Here is a 16,569-nt window from a genome sequence, read left to right on the forward strand (position 1 = left end):
CTCTCCATCATGAATATAACTGAGTGTTCTCTCAACATTTTAATTTGCTTAAAAACAATTGCTTTCTGGTTTCAGAACTTCTTGTTCTGGAGCTTTTCCTTGGAAGTGCATAGGCTCAAAGCACTACTCTTATTTTGAAAAACAGGTTAGATTCACAGTTATTCACTTTGCTACAAGAGTCGCAGTCAGAGATGAGTAAAGTGTTGCAAAATTTCCAATATTATTGAGTGAGCTTGAAACTTGGGGAGATGCAGGGAGAATTTAGTTGATCTAACACTATTGAAATAATGCCTTTCCAACTGTCCTGTTGTTCAGTTAGGTCTGGTCTTGGGAGTATGCAGTGAGCACTGGCTATCACAGATGACATTTGAATGGAAAATCCCTGTTTGTGCTGGCTAGGAAAACTGGGTGAGCAACTCCGAATCACCTGGTTTTAACCAGTACTGCTGTTTTGATCATACTGTGGACTAGTCCTATAGGTTCATTCTACTCTGGTCCTTTAGTCTTTGCCTGCAGTGGTAATAATCTGTTTGTGTCATGACAATTAGCACTAGAGAGATCACAAACAGAGGATTATGGTTCATGTAGGTGGAGTTGATAGCTTCTAAAAGGAGCAAAAGCTCCCCTTTTCCATGTAATATTCTCTCGTAAACATTTGCTGTTTTGATCATGTTCCTCCATAGCATCATGATAACGTACAGGCAGGATTGCTTCAGAAGAAAAACTGCTCCAAAGTTCTCAGTAAAAGCATCCCTGGTTCTTTAAGGAATGGTTGTAAAAGTGCATGCTGGCTCTATGAGCCGTGCACGAGCATTGTGATCTCATCAAGCTGGTTCACATGAACCAGGAAGTAGAATGCAGCTGAAATAAACAGAATCAGTTGGGAGAACTGAAACAGCTCTCAGAAGAGGGAGGGATGAATGTGAGTTTGTTGCAGATTTCACTTGCAAATAGCCAAGGTCAGCAACTGAAGTGATCAATTAGAGACATTTTTTGCTTATCATACATCACAGGTGGTAGTAGCCTTGTCTGTTTCTGTTCTTTAGAGTAAAGTTTCTGTCTTTCATTTGTCTAGATTATGTTGTGTCTTGGGAATATATTCTTGGTTGTCCCTGGTTTTTCACACTCAGGTTTAAGAATTAGAAATAAAAACATGATCTGTCTACATGGGTTAAAACGCAGAAGAACGGGGGTTGCATCATAATCATTACACGGGAATGCAAAACCTAGTTAGGCAGTGACAAATGGTACAATACAGTATTAAATTGGAATTTAAACTGCAACTTAAATAACTGGCATTTTGCCTTTTCTCTAATTTTATTCATTTTATCAAAATGCTATCCTGCCATTCTTGTCAAAGACAATCCATGATGGTTAAGATACCTTCCCAAATGTGGTGCCCTCCGCATGTTTTGGAGTTTAACTACCATCAGCCCCAGCCAGAATGGCCAGTGAGGAGAGATAATAGGATTTGTAGTCCATGCCATCTAGAGGGCACCAGGTTGGGGATGATGCAGTAACCCTGCTGAGGGTAAGTAGGTCTGGAGCTGGGCAGCACCTAGAAGGGAGACTTTTTGGGAACCTAAATAAACCATTATAAATCAGAGAATGAAGTGTGTACTCATTTTATTATTTAAGGGAATAGAAAGTCTTAATGCTGATACGGTGTTTTTTTTTTAAAAGCCCCTTTATCTGTTTTACCTGTAATAAATATTTTCACATTTACCTTTTACCAGCTTTAAAAGTTTCTGAATTACTAAAGCCACTGAATAAATGCAGGCAAATGGGTGTTGTATATGATACTTAAGCCCAGTTTCAGCATGTTTACTCAGAAGTAAACCCACTGAGTTCATCGGGACTTATTCCCAAGTACATTTAAATAATATTGCAGAGTTAAACTTAATTTGATAGTATGGGCTACCACTTTTGTAATTACAGTATAGACACATATAGATCTTGGGGGAAAAAGGTCACTGTGTGTACAGTAATGCTGCCCTTTTTTTGGTTACATTTTAATGTCCTGCTTGTGGGCTTCTCATTGGGGCGTCTGGTTGGCTGCTAAATTGGATGCTGGACTAGATATGGCTGGCCTTTGGTCTGATCCAGCAGGTCACTTCCTATATGGCCTGCATTTTTTGTAATTTTTTTTGCAAAGGGGGTATGAGGAGCATGGCAAAGAGGATATTTCCCTTTATTTTATCCTTCCTCACCTTGGCAAGCTTCCTTACCCTGCGCCAACTCAGGAGGTCTGTGTGGAAATAACCATCCCTCTGCAGCTCAATTTCTGCATCTGGAACCATGGGTGTAAATTGGGTGTGGAATGCCATCTGTCCCTACTGCATTGTGTAGTTTTTCGTGGGATATGTGTTTGGATGTTTATCCAGCCATGCTGGTGCAAGCTGTCCTGCCACCTGAGGCAGGAGAGTACGTCGCTGCCTTGTGACCCTTCCCGTCCCCTCCTGCCTCACGGAAGGGCTGGCTCTGGCATCCAAATATGTCTACTGCTGAAAGCAATGCAGTGAAGATAGGGATCTACACTCAGATGTGTGTTCATATGTGCATCCAACTTACTCCTGGTTTCTGATCCAGGAAGTGAAAAGTGTAGATCTCCTTACTTGGATTTGGGTGCATGGCTCTGTGGACAGTTTTGCTGTGGTGGGGAAGTTAAAATGAAAATCATGAAAGCTTACTATGCTTGCAAACAAGTATTTGTGAACTTAATAGTGTTTTTCTCCCAACTAGGCTTTCTTATGGTTTTGAAGCTTGGCTGGGAACAAAATGCCTAAAAATGACTGTTGGACCTTTGCAGGAGAGAATTGGTGGGTAAGGAAAGGGTTAAGCACTCACCCACTGCTTGTCTCCTGAAAATGGCCCTCCATTGGCATTGTGAGGGAAACAGAGATGGGAACCACTAGGTAAGTCTGAACACAGTGCCCCTTGTGTTCAGCCTGTCCTGGTTGGGTTTACACTAAACATTCAGGTTCACAGTCATTGATCCAGCATTAGAGGTTCAAGTGACCCTTGTGGCTCGAAGCAGTTTTTATCAGCTTCCACTGATATGCCAGCTCTCATATTACCTGGGTGGAGATAGCTTGCCCACAGTTACCCATGCTCTCTTGCAATCACTGTACATGGGGCTGCTTTTAAAAACAGTTCAGAAACTGCAGTTGGTCCAAAATAGGGGTGTTAGGTTACTAACTTGAACTGGGCAGTTTGACTATATTATACCTGTCCTTTGTTAACTGCATTGGTTCCCAGTCCATTTCCAGGCCCACTTTAAAGTACTGACTTTAATCTTTAAGGCCCTAAATGGCTTGGGCATGAAAGGCCACCTTCTCTCATATGTACCTATTTGAACCTTAAGATCATCTTTAGAGATTCTACTCCAAGTGCCCCCGCTGAATGAAGCGTGGAAGGCAACTACCAGGGAGAGGGCCTTTCGATAGTAGCACCCCAGTTAAGGAACAGTGTTCCCAGAGAGCTTTGGTTGGTGCCATCCCTGTAGTCTTTTTGGCACTGAGTGAAGACCTTTTTGTTCACCTGGGCCTTTTAAATAACTCATGTAGTCTGGGTCTTAGTTTTAAAATCTGGACTTTGTATTGAAGTTATTTTTATGCTTGTTTATTGTAAGCTACCCAGAGAACTTTGCATTGGGGTGGCAGACAAATGTTGGAAATAAATAATAAATCAATACGCTGGGAAAGCAATGCACATTGGTTGTGGTGCAGTTCTACTGAATGTGATCTCGGGAAAATAGGACACTTCAATAAGAACTTACTTCCTTCTCTTTCAGAGAAGCAAATCCTGGCTCAAAGATCCTTGGGAAATATAATGACCTATTGCTAGGCAGTCTGTTCTGCTGATTTTCAGGTTAGTACGAAGTATCTTTCATGGGATGAAGTGTTAATCATTGTGTTTATATACTGTGCACATACTTCACTTAGTTAGAAAGTATGTGCATATAAAAGTAACGACAAATACAATTGAAACCCCATTAATTACTAATGTGAGTTGGTGGGGAAAGGATTCAGTGAGTCTTCGCCCCTTTTTATTGCTGTTGCTTCTCCCTCCAGATTGCCACATCATGAAACAACCTTTCCGGAGTTGGGAAGGCAATAAGGTTGGGTTACATGCGCTTGCGTGTATGTGTAGTTTGATCTTTAAAAAACTAAAATCATAGGGTAATGGAAAAGACAGGCCTAACAGAAATATGTAGTTTCTTCCCCTGGAGAATACATACATTAGTACAGCCTTCTCCAATGTGGTGCACTCCAGATGTGTTGGACTACAATTCTCAGCTGGCTGGGGCATGCTGGGAGTTGCAGTCCATCACATCTGGAGGGCATCAGTTTGGGGAAGGCTGAGTTAGTATATAGGCAGTTTTAAATGTGAGGAGGGAGGAACAAAGGTGATTTGAAGGGAGAAAGAATTTTGCACTACGATGCCTATCCACAGTAAAGGTTCATTGCCTACATGAGGCATGATGACAGGATCACTGAACAACAGTTCCCTGCTGTATTCATATTAACAGTCAGATATTTTGAAGCAGATCTTGAAGACAATTAGGGCCTGTATCGTTCAGCGTCTTAGGATTTTACATAATCATAATATTTGCCCTGTCTTATTGATGAAATTATAGTGTTTATGAGCTTTTCTTCAAATGTCTTAGGGACTGGAAACATGTATTCTTAAAATACAAATGCCGAGTTCATTAAGAACCTAATAAGCTCAGTATAGGAGCTGTAAGAAAGTAACTCAGGCTGCTCGTGTTTGTGTCCATGAATTTAGACTAGGGGCAGCACATTTTTTCCAGTAAGATACTATCACAAAATTAAGTGATATTTTTCAAGGGCAGATTTCTTTTTTTATAGCTGCTTTTGCCCTTTTGGCTAATCTCACCAGGGTGGATAGTAGCAAGCCTACTCTTTTGTTCCTTGTCAAACTGAACAAACAGTTGCTAAAGTGGAATTGTTTTTTTTCAGAGTAGGTCCATTAAAGGTCCACATCTGAATTTGGTTTAAAAATCAAAGTAGGTTCATTAACGCTATTATGAAATAATTTATTTGTGTGTGTGTGTGAGAGCCTACCCTAAACTTATGCATAACTTTAGGAAAAAGTAGTTTGTAATGGCAATGTCTGATCTTTGTCCTCCTCTCTTGTTGTTAGTTCATACCTGCAGTTTGAGCCACCAGGAGTCATGACGGACTGGCTGCTGATTGGATTGTTCGGGGCACTGGTTGTGCTTCTGCTGCTGACGCTCTTTGGATTTGCTGTCTATTCGGGACTCTTCTCAGAAGTGGTTGTGAGTGCTGGTTTGCCCCCCATTGGCAACATCATGGTGGCATACAAATTCCAGGTGGGGCCTTATGGCGAGAATGGAAGGCTGTTTACGGAGAGCTGCAGCATCTCTCCAAAGCTGTGCTCCATCGCTGTCTATTATGACAATCCTCACACGGTAAGTCACAGTGAGAGTTCCTCCTTGGTTTGTCAGTGAATACATCACTGAGAACATAGCCAGTACTTGGGAACAAAGCAAAGGTATTTTCTGATTGATTTGATCTTTATTTACTACATTTATATCTTGCAGGAGCACAAGGAGATATAAGTGGTTCTTCTCCCACTCAATTTTATCATCACAACAACATGTGATGTAGATTAGGCTGAAGGAGAATGACTGGCCCAAGGTCTCCCAGCGAGTATTTGGGAAATCGGGGATTTGAACTTGGATCTTCCCAGCCCTAACCTGACACCACCCTGACACTTTTCATTTTTGGAATGTATACCATGCTGGTTCCATATGGTTCCAAGCTGGTTCCATGTGTAGGAGCCATTTGTATTTGGTACCTTGGTTTTGTTACATGCTGCAGAAACTTTAAGCCAGGGATGGGTAACTTGTGGCCCTCCAGATGTTTTGGCTTACAACTCTCATCAGCCCTAACCAGCATAGCCAGTGATGAAGGACCCTGGGAGTTGTAGGCCAAAACATCTGGATTGCCACAAGTTGCCCATCCCTCCTTTAAGCTTCCTGAGAATTGAGGTATTCATTTTATTAAGAAAAGCAAGTCCCTGACCCTCAGAAAATTGAGATTGAAAATGTTTGGATTGGAGTCTTCAGCATGGCTCACACTTCTGAAGAGCAGAGCTTTCACACCTGTAATGTCATTGTTCTTTGCTCTTCCATAACCCTTTTCTGTCTCTGTTGCCCTCCCAACTGATTTGTGCTTCCCTTCCTTGATGTGCCACCACCAGCCTTGTCAAAATAGTCCAAATTTTGTGAAAGTCTAGGGTATTGCAGATTAAGAAAATTTTACAAACTGCATGGCTTCCATACTTTATTGCTGAGGGCAAAGTTTGGGTGTTGGTTGTTGAGGATTTGGATAGCTTTGTCATGGCTTTTCCAGTGTTCAGAGGCAGTTTGCCTTTGAATATCAGCTGCTTGGCACAAACAACAGGGAGGGCTATTACCTTCTCGCCATGCTTGAAAGCTTTCAAGAGGTATTTGGCTAGTCCCTGTTGGCAACCAAATTCTGGACTAGGTGGATCTGTGGTCTGATCCAGCTGGACTATTCTTATGAAGACCTCTGGGCCCTAAGGAAAGGCAGAAGGGAGGAAGCCCTGGCCAGGGAGCTCATGCCATCAGTTCCTGAAGAGGTTTTAGTTGGCCTGAGAGAACTCTGTTCTATTTGTAGTAACACTTCTTTGTTTTAGTATTTTAAAATGGGAAACTGTTTTGGATACCTTGGCAGAATGGCAGTAGCGCCCCCCCCCCCCCCCCCCGGTTCCTGTGGATTTCTAATGTGGACAAAATGTTAATAAACTGAGAATTTTCTTCATCATTGGGAGATTGTGGTCTAATTACAGTTTTTAAATGTTGATCCTTTATTTTACATCGCATACCACTGGAAAAGACTAAGGTCTCAAAGGCTAAAGTAACAAATAGGTTGTCATACTGTCCCATTGGGTTGTAATGCAGCCTTTACTCTCTGATAATCTGTATGGATAACAGCGTTATCTCTTCTTCATTCTGTTGAACCTTTCTGACTCTGCAAGCTTGAAAGCATGTGAGAGTTATATTGTGTATTTTATCACTCTCAGTTTTCTATGGAATCGTGAGGTCTGAATGAAATGGCAAGATTTTCCTGTAAAACGAAGTGGTGGTTGCCTGTGGCTCAGAGACATTTGGAAGGTCATATCACTGTCTGATTCATCTTTTTTAGCCCAAGGACCAAATTCAGTTTCAGAGAAGCTCTGGGGGCTGCATTCCAGAAGTGAGGGGGGCCAAAGGGTCAGGGACAAAATGACAAAAATACCATCATATTATTACTTAAAAGCTCTTATTGTGAGTAATTAAGCCTTAGGAAAGGCGTTTCAAATTTCTAGGATGGGGAAAACTGTGCAAAAGCTGGGAAACCACCAACCATCAGTGGCAGGGTGTGAGGCCAGGGGAAGGGGCCGTGGCCGTCTGGGAAATCAGGACTGTGGGTTTGAGGTTCATTACTTCTGGTCTAACTGGATTCAGGAATGGACTCAGCCTGGGAAGAGGTAGGAGTAATCTGATTTGGTGGTTATTTCCAAATGATTGACTGGTGTTCTAAATGGTATTGGTGGATCTGGATGGCAATATGCCATCAGTTGTCCATTAATAAAGTGAATATTGGGGGCAAAAGCTAGCAGGGGGAGAGCAAAACTTTAGACTGATGGGTCTTGTCTTGATATGTAAAAGTTACATAGGGTATTGTTCCATAGCAGGTTTGGTAAACTCAGTTTTAGGGGCGAGTGCTTACACAACCTCCATGTATCGGCTTCACTTGTGTGTGACTGTGAGGAGCCTGTACAGTCTGAATTAAGCTCAAAGAGAAATATCTGCTGACCCACTATTTCGCTTATTAATGGGATTTGTCAAGTGTATTGAGTCATTTGGATACATTCAGACATGATTCAAAGGACTCAAAGAGAAGGTTACAAGTTTGTATGAGATCGAAAAAGTTACTCATTCAGTTCAGCAGAACGTCTCTAGAAGGCTAACTACATACTAACAAATTACAAGTATTTATGTATTACTGTAGAAACCATTATTACCTGAGATATAGGGTATATTATATGAATATCTACACTCATAAATAAGTACATATATGGAGTCGGTGAGCTGAGCAGCCTCTGATGGAATTCTCAGTGATTTAACATTATGATTATACATGCTGCCTGAATTGTAACTTATATATTGCAAACCTCTTCCATATACTGTTGTATATAAGATTTCCTTCTCAATCTTGAATACGAGTATCATAGTTTTCTTTAAAAAACCCACACACATGTGAAAGTATGTGATCTCAGGATTCTGTCGCAGTTACATTCTTTATTAGAGGCTATATTTTGCCTCAGTGGTGGAGGTTTTTGATTTCCTGCACAAGAGTAGAAGGTGAAACATGTTTGCGGGGAATACAAGAATCTGTATATAGAAAGGAGTCAGGGAGTCAAGGCACCTGATGGAATGACCTTCCTTACTAACCACATTGTGTATGCAAAGACTTACAGAGAGAGACTAGCTCTTCTGCCCACTGTGAAAGCAGAATATCTATCTCTGGCAGCTCTGTCTCACTGGAATATAGTTCTTCAGTGTAATGTAAAGAACCAGGAAGCAAAATGTCACTGTGCTTTATCTTAAACTAATGTTTACTTGAAACTTGCCAGGAAAGGGTTTCCAAATACTTGAGAGACAGTCACTCATCAGGCAGCCCTTCCTACTCTTGCACATGGCATTTGCTTCTCCTATCTCAATTTTCCAGTCCCTGTGGAATAATCCCTGCCCTGGCTATAGTCTGTCTTGCAAATACATTGATGCTTGCAGGTCACTGCTAAACTCTATAATGAAGTTCTGCCTCTGCCATCAGCTAGCACCAGTGTATTTCTAGAGCTCAAATACTCACACAAAAGTATTTACTGATGCAGGGGAATCTTTTGGATTTGGGCCTTTTGAAGGTCCCATTTTTGCAGTTGGGTGTGCCCGTTCTAGTCATTCTGGGTTCCATCACACGGGAGGAGAATTCTGTATCAATACCGATGCTTTCCCCATCTGGTATCCTTGCGGGATTGGCTCGTTCTCTTTAGACAGCTGTCCTCATTGCGTTATTTTTCAATTCCTTTTCACATGGGTGATGATGCTGCTCACCTTTCTATGAAGAACCATTACACGAGGTGGGGGTGTCGCGATAATTCCTCCCTGGTTCCTGCCCGTTCCCTCCCCTTGCATGTTACTGGTGGCTGGGCTATGACTGACACGCAGACAGCCCCCTGCCCCATCTCTCCATCGTTCAACTATGTGCTCTGTGAAGAAGTACTTCCTTTTATCTGTCTTGAATCACACACCAGTCAGCTTCATAGGATGACCCTGGGTTCTAGTATTTTGAGAGAGGGAGAAAAATGTCTCCCTATCCACATTCTCCACACCATGCATAATTTTGTAGACTTCTATCATGACTCCTCTTACCCTCCCTTTTCCAAGCTAAACAATCCCAGTTGTTGTAACCTTCTCTCATAGGGGAGATGCTCCAGCTCCTCAGTCATTTCAGTTGCCCTTTTCTGCACCTTTTCCAGCTCTACAATAACATTTTGGAGGTGTGGTGACCAGAACTGTACACAGTATTCCAAGTCTGGCTGCACCATAGATTTGTATAGGGGCAGTATGATATTGGCAGTTTTATTCTCAATTCCTTCTCTAATTATGCCTAACATGGAGTTTACCTTTTTTAAAGCGGTTGCACACTGGGTTGACATCTTCATTGAGCTGTCCACCACAACCCCCAGATCTCTTTCCTGGTTGGTCACTGCTAGCTCAGATCCCATCAGGCTACTTGAAGTTGGGATTTTTTGCCCCAACATGCATCACTTTATACTGGCTTACATTGAACCTTATTTGCCGTTTTGATGCCTATTCTCCCAGTTTGGAGAGATCCTTTTGGAACTCTTCACAGTCCCTTTTTGTTTTAACCACCCTAAATAATTTGGTGTCATCCACAAACTTGACCACTTCACTGCTCACTCCTAATTCCAGATCATTTATGAACAGGTTGAAAAGCATTGATCCCAATACAGATCCCTGTGGGACTCCACTGTTTACTTCCCTCCATTGGGAGACTTTACCCTTTATTCCTCCTCTCTGCTTTCTGTTCCTTAACCAGTTACAGATCAATAAGAGGACCTGTCCTGTTATTCCATGCCTGCTAAGTTCGCTCAGGAGTCTTTGGAAGACCTCCCTGGATCCCTTTTTGAAAATTGGTGTTACATTGGCCATCTGTGTGTCAGGGCGTGCTAGTGAAATGCTGCTCTGTCACCCTGCCACCTTGTTCTGAGGGCTGCAGGGCGAAAATGGCAAAATGGTGCAGGCGTGGCAGGGCGACATGCCCCACAGACCATCATCATCACCTTCACCATCATGACCGCATCCCTAACACCCCAAAGCAACTGCCCACAGCTGCCAACACACAAAGGTTTATTCACGATACAGGAGAAATACATGGGCAGGCCATAGCGTTCTTGTTGCATGGGCTAGAAAAATACCACATTTTTTCCATTTGATGATAACACGGGATAGGCAGGGCTGGATAATGGCTGGATAATGACGAGGATTACAGTATCGTGTAATGGACCCGCAAATGTCCGTGAGTAGACAATCATGAATATGTGATGAAATGCCGGTGTAGAGACACCCTCCATGAGCCTGTTGACAATTGTGGCCAAATAACAGGGTTTACTGCCTAGACTCTCTTAGCTATGTTACTGTGTTAGGAGCTCTTCTTCCAGTGTTCATCCATTGTCCTGCCAAATGATGTGTCTAGGGAGTGATCTAATGTAGCATATTAACTAAATACAAATAAAGCTGAAAAACTACCCTATGTTAATTTTTTGTCTCAATACACCACAAGTATTGGGTGTATTGACCTGAAATATTTGAAGGGGAAAATATTTATATGTTATGTAGAGATTTTTATTGCAATACTTGGTAGTAGGATTTGTGGTGTCTCTGTGTGATCCCCTCCCCCTAAAAGTAAAATTGCCTGCTGTACTGTCATTTTTTCCTCTTTCAGTCTATTTTCATGCATTTCTTAAATAAAACTTTAGAACTATCTTGGGGAGTTCATGCACAAATGCCTGCATATCCCCTTTATGTTGTAGTCCCAGACAATCTGTTGCCCTGGTCATTGTACATATGGGTGTACATACAACCCTCAGCAGTCTGCACCAATAATAATAATAATAATAATAATAATAATAATAATAATAATAATATAGGTGTTTTAGAATGACCCTGGCTGGTGTTTAAACAAGAACAGGAGGGACATGGGGGTGCAAGGAAGAGCAACTTTAGGCGGTCCAGGAGCCAATTTCTGAATTTAAATCAACATTCCTTTTTTAGGGCTTAGCAGCATCCCTCCAAAATCACTGAAGATCTCACATACATGACTACAGTACTAGGCTTTTTAAAAAGTTGTGTGTTACTAGTGGAACGTTTTGAGATTATTGGTGTTGATGCTATAGCACTGATGTTTTCTATCCTGTGCATTCTAATTTCGCAATGTGCGAGCTTAACTTTATTCAGCATCTCAGGATAAGAATAAGGGTTTGGTGACAGTTATTTGTGAAGCATTAACATATCTTCAGAGTGTTACATTATCGTTCGTTTCTTCATTTCCCCCTTTGCAGATACATGCTTGTATGGTGAGGGATGCATTTCTTCCAAACCAGTCATGGACACATAGGCCTGGTTCACATGTAACGAGAAGCCACATGGGTGAATTTCCCTGGAGGTCTTTTCATTGCAGTAGCAGCTGCCATTTTGAGTATTCGATCTGTGGCAGGGGTGTGCCATAGTTTGTTGTTATGTGCAAACCTGGAAGGTTGTGTTGGTGGGGTGGTTGACAAGCCACCCAGAACCCGTGGGCTGTTTTAGGGTTGTGGCAATTGACCCATGGTGGCTTCTCATTAAGTGCAAACAGGGCACTATGGGCCATTTCACACGTCACAATAAGCCACCCTGAAAATAAGCCACAGTGGGTTAGTTGTTCGCTCACTAACTCATTTTACTCCCAACAGACAGTCAGGTGCTCTGCGGCTTGCCATGGCTTGTTTTCCCCTTAATCCTTCCATCCACTCCGGGCATGTATCCCATGGGCCTCTGCAGCACAATCTCAGCAGCTTACTCTGCTACTTTGCTAATGAGTGCAAATGCACTCATTAGCATAGTAGAGTTTATTTTGTAGAATTTCTTTTCACATTTGGGAAGATTTATGTATATTTAGCTTTAAAAAAAATGTTCAGGAAGAACATTGTGCAAATTCACTAAAGTGCAGTAGTTGCTACAATAAGTGCAGTAGTTACTGTGAATTTGCATAAACCTTCTTGAAAGCTAAATACATACATACATACATACATAATGTTCATTTGTGCAAAAGGTGGGAAAAAAATAATGTTAAATATGTCCAAATCTCCCTGAAGGTGGGAAAAAAGGTGTCATTGTCTAGGGAGGCGATAATGTATCAGAGGAGGAGCGGATGGCGATGGAGGTGGGAGGTGGCGCTAGTGATATTGTAAGGAGCGACTGGGTTTTTCACCACTCTTACCGGGCAGCTCTGTTGACCTTTCTGACAAGCCATGCATAAGCCACTCCGCCGGGTTTGTACATCATGACAAACCTCTCTGAAAAGAAGCCAGCCTGAACAAACAAAACAAGGCATGGGTTCTCAGGGTGGCTTGTGCATGGTTAACAAATGATACTGAGGAAACTGCACCAGGTTAGGACATCACAACAAGCCACCCTGAAACAAACAAAGATAACAACCCACCGTGGGTTGTCATGTTATGCGAACCTGGTCAGTATGAAACTTTAGGGCCATCTGGCCATAAGGAGAGCCAATAGGTATTCTTAGGTTTTCTTCTAGGTGTACTTCAAGATATGTGTAAGTTAGAGACTTAAACTAGTTTAATAGTAATTGTGTCTCTCCAGGGATTTGTAGTGCAATGAAGAGGGTTAAGGATTTCTAGCAGAGCATTTTTAATACCTTTAACAAACTACAACTTCCAGGATTATTTTTACTGTAGATATGCCCTCTGGATTTCATTTCATCATGCATGTTTTTGATAGCTCATGTCCTCCTGATCGGTGGGAGAGAGCCCTTCACTTCTAGGATACTGTATTCACAAGCCCTGTGGTTTAAAGAGCAGCTGGTCCTCAGCCATTTCTATTTCTGTAGGTTTGCAGGGAGGGTGTCCCCAGGGATGGGGCTATGCCAAGTCCTTTGAGCAGCAGACAAAGGTCTTCCTCTTTTGCATTCTATTGCAAATGACAGCAAAGCTGCATTGTGGGGGTGATTCTCATTAGATAAAATAGAACTAAGGTTTCCCCCCAGATAACAGGGTTCCAGTTTATTTATAATGATAGTTCACCCTATCTGCAAGGCTCAGCCAGCATTTTAGTATCATATTCATTCTCAGAACAGTCCTAAGAAGGAGGTGACAATTATTTCCATTTTACAGAGTGGGCAGTTACTTGTCCAGGGCCACCCACTGAGTTGGGATTTGGAGCTAGGTGCAATTTCAATATTACAGTCCAGCAGTAGATCAAACTGATTCTCAAAAGGGTTGTTGCTGTCTTATTGAAGGTATTCTCAACAATAATCTTATGAACTGGGGCATAGTTATTCTTCATTTGTTGAAGAATCGGAGATTTCTGATACTGAAAAGGCCACCAAGGCAGGTGGTGTTTCAGGATGTTGACTAGTGCTGCAAGGGATGGCTTATTCTAGGAGTGCATGTCACAAACATAGGCAGCTTTCAAAAAACGGTTAATTACTTTAATTGGGCAATGCATTCACATTTCCCTTGCAGTGTGTCATCCTGATCTAACCTGTTGATATTATTTTGCTACATACCTGATGGCATTTTAGAGATGACTTTTTGTGGCTCCTAATAAAGGATTGTGTTTTGGACTGTGATTTGTTGAGTTACCTCATCTGTACCTGGCCGCAGTAGCCCAGTGTCTCTTTCTCCACTACCCCTTCAAGAGTCTTCAAAAGTAGCCTGTTCTCCCATCTAGAACAGGGGTGCAGAACTTCAGGCCTGGGGGCCAAATCTGGCCCACTGGAGGTACCAATCTGGCCCTACCTCCTTCCTCTGGCTCCACCCCTTTCCCCCAATCACCAGTTGTTTAGTTGTTTCCCAGCTTTGTGCGGTCCCCCCCCCCCCCATTCTAAAAGGTTGAAATGCCTCTGCTAAGACTTGGTTACTGGCAGTAAGAGGTTTAAGCTAGTATGCTGGTATTTGTGGCCCTACCCCTTTTGCCTTCAGCCATGCACACCATTAGAAAGTGATCCTCAAAAGTGTCTCCAGAATGGCTGAAAGCAATTCTGTGCCCCTGATCTAGAATGTGTGGGTTTTGCTTCCTGATATTGTCTTTGTAAATAACATTGATGTCCATTTGGGTGAAACAGGTACGTAACCTCATTATCTTTCTGCAGGGTGACTCTCTGTCTCAGTTACTGCAGAAACGGCATGTCTGTCTCACACATTTACATTCCAAGATTTGGCGAAAACAGATTCAGAAAACAGAAAAAGGTTTTAAAGAAAGCTTAGGTAAGAGGAGACTACCAGTGGTGCTTTTGGATACCCAAGTCCTGCGAGTTGCTCTTCTGAAATAGGTGTTCATTTTACAGTTGGAGAAGCCAAGTCACAAGGAGGTAATGCAGAATGTCTGTTGCTCACACACGGAGCCAATGGAACCCAGGAAAACTGCCTCCCGGCTTTCCATTGTAACTGTTAGACAGAGAGCTTTAAACGCTTGGCAGAGTGCACTTCCAGTAGGCCTTGGCTTTTATGCAGTTACCATGGAATGCTTTAATTGAAGCTGAGCACCACAACTCCTGCAGCCAATGGACATGGAAAGGCAAGCCAGACTGAGTCACTCCATCAGGTTCTGCCTCTACAGCCTTGGAAATACGGAGCCATACGGCTTCTGTCAGCTATTCCTCTGGCTGCCTTGCAGTGCTCCAGCTGAGTAATGGACGATATCCTGCCTTGTTGGGCATGAAAGGGAAAGAAAGTCTGCCCAGCAAGCTAAAAAAAAGTAAGCTGTGGCTCTGCGCAGGAATCTTGCTATAAAATGTTCTGTTTTATTTAGAAGATGAGTTGTGAGTCGCATGAGGAAGACTGGCTGGAAAGACAGAGGTGGCTTCTGCCTTCTGTTTATGTGTGTGTGTGTGCATGTGCCTGCAAAGGGTTGCTAGGAAAAAGTGACTGCATATGCTGTCTGGACTGATTCTAGAGGGCAGGGTGGAGGAAAGCACGTGAGCAAGGGAGACGTTCCACAGTCTGAGATCACCAAGTGGAACCCTATCATTAGCCATCTGTGATACATTTTGTTATGGCCTTCTTATTTCTAAATATGAGTGCTCACATACCCACTGACTGCTGGATGTGGGTGGAGCTACTGGAAAGACTCAAAGATGAAAATCCTCTTCTAATCTGTGCATGTTCTTGGAAGCATGCTGTTGTGGAAGCTCTCTTTCAGTTAAGGTTGCACAAGCCATGGATTACTTCAGTAGACAGCAAGGAGAGTTCTTCTAAGACAAGGTGTGCAACCTTTTCAGCCCTCAGGGTCATTGAGGATCTCTGGGAAAGTGCATGGAGAGCTTCTTCCTCTCCACTCTCTTCAAGCAATCCTGATACAGATGGCCTTTTTTTCACTGCAGTGGTGGAAAAGAGCAATCTGTATGAGAATCTCTGGGGGAGGGAGTGGAGAGTACAGGCAGTGGGGAATTTTGCAGCGGTGTGTGTGTGTATGTGGGGTGGTGGTCAGGGTACCCTGGGGATAAGGGCTTGAGGGGCTGCAGGTTGCACACCCCAGGCTGCAGGTTGCACACCCCAGGCTGCAGGTTGCACACCCCAATTCCCAGAAGAGCCCGACCATCTCTGGCCTTATTTAGGAAAGGTTGTTCCTATACTGCAGTGTTCACATAGAGCCCTGAATAAAAGTCACTTGAACTGCTCAAATGCCAAACCTAGCAATAGACTTTGGAGGTGGATCCAGGGCAAATCAACCTCTCTTGGCTTCAATTTGCTGTCTGTAAAATAGGAGTAATAATGAACTATCTCAGAGAGTTATTGACTAGGTTCGGATGTCACAATAACCCATAATGGGTTAATTAAGCTTGTTGTTGTTGTTAAGTCATTAAGTCGTGTCCGACTCTTCGTGACCCCATGGACCATAGCACGCCAGGCCTTCCTGTCCTCCACTCTCTCCCGGAGTGTGCTGAAGTTCATATTCATTGCATCGGTGATGCTATCTAGCCATCTCATCCTCTGCCGTCCCCTTCTCCTTTTGCCTTCAGTCTTTCCCAGCATCAGGGTCTTTTCCAGGGAGTTTTCTCTTCGCATTACGTGGCAAAAATATTTGGGTTATTGTGTCGTCTGGTGGGAGTTTTTAACCCACCATGGCTTATTTGGCCAAAATGACCCACTCTGATTACCCACAGTCTGCAGAGTGGGTTATTTAACCCATTGAGGGTTATTGTGCCATCT

General features: G+C 42.9%; 1 protein-coding gene across 5 annotated transcripts in view; it reads left to right on the forward strand.

Annotated features, from left to right (window-relative positions):
* The window catches only part of TEX264 (testis expressed 264, ER-phagy receptor), a 271,615-nt gene that overhangs the window by 40,678 nt on the left and 214,368 nt on the right, over nucleotides 1-16,569 (forward strand). For 2 of the 5 annotated variants that reach the window (XM_084839685.1, XM_084839682.1), the window contains exons 2-3: nucleotides 3,794-3,870; nucleotides 5,167-5,455. In XM_084839685.1, coding sequence (XP_084695811.1) covers nucleotides 5,198-5,455 — 258 coding nt within the window. In that variant the 5' untranslated portion in view covers nucleotides 3,794-3,870; nucleotides 5,167-5,197. Of the gene's footprint in view, nucleotides 1-315; nucleotides 409-836; nucleotides 960-3,793; nucleotides 3,871-5,166; nucleotides 5,456-16,569 lie in introns of those variants that run through there. The other 3 variants (XM_084839686.1, XM_084839683.1, XM_084839684.1) reach the window with 3 other exon arrangements.

Source organism: Heloderma suspectum, chromosome 2, assembly GCF_057233095.1.
Source record: "Heloderma suspectum isolate Gila_16-S chromosome 2, 16-S_ref, whole genome shotgun sequence".
NCBI classification, from domain to species: domain Eukaryota; kingdom Metazoa; phylum Chordata; class Lepidosauria; order Squamata; family Helodermatidae; genus Heloderma; species Heloderma suspectum.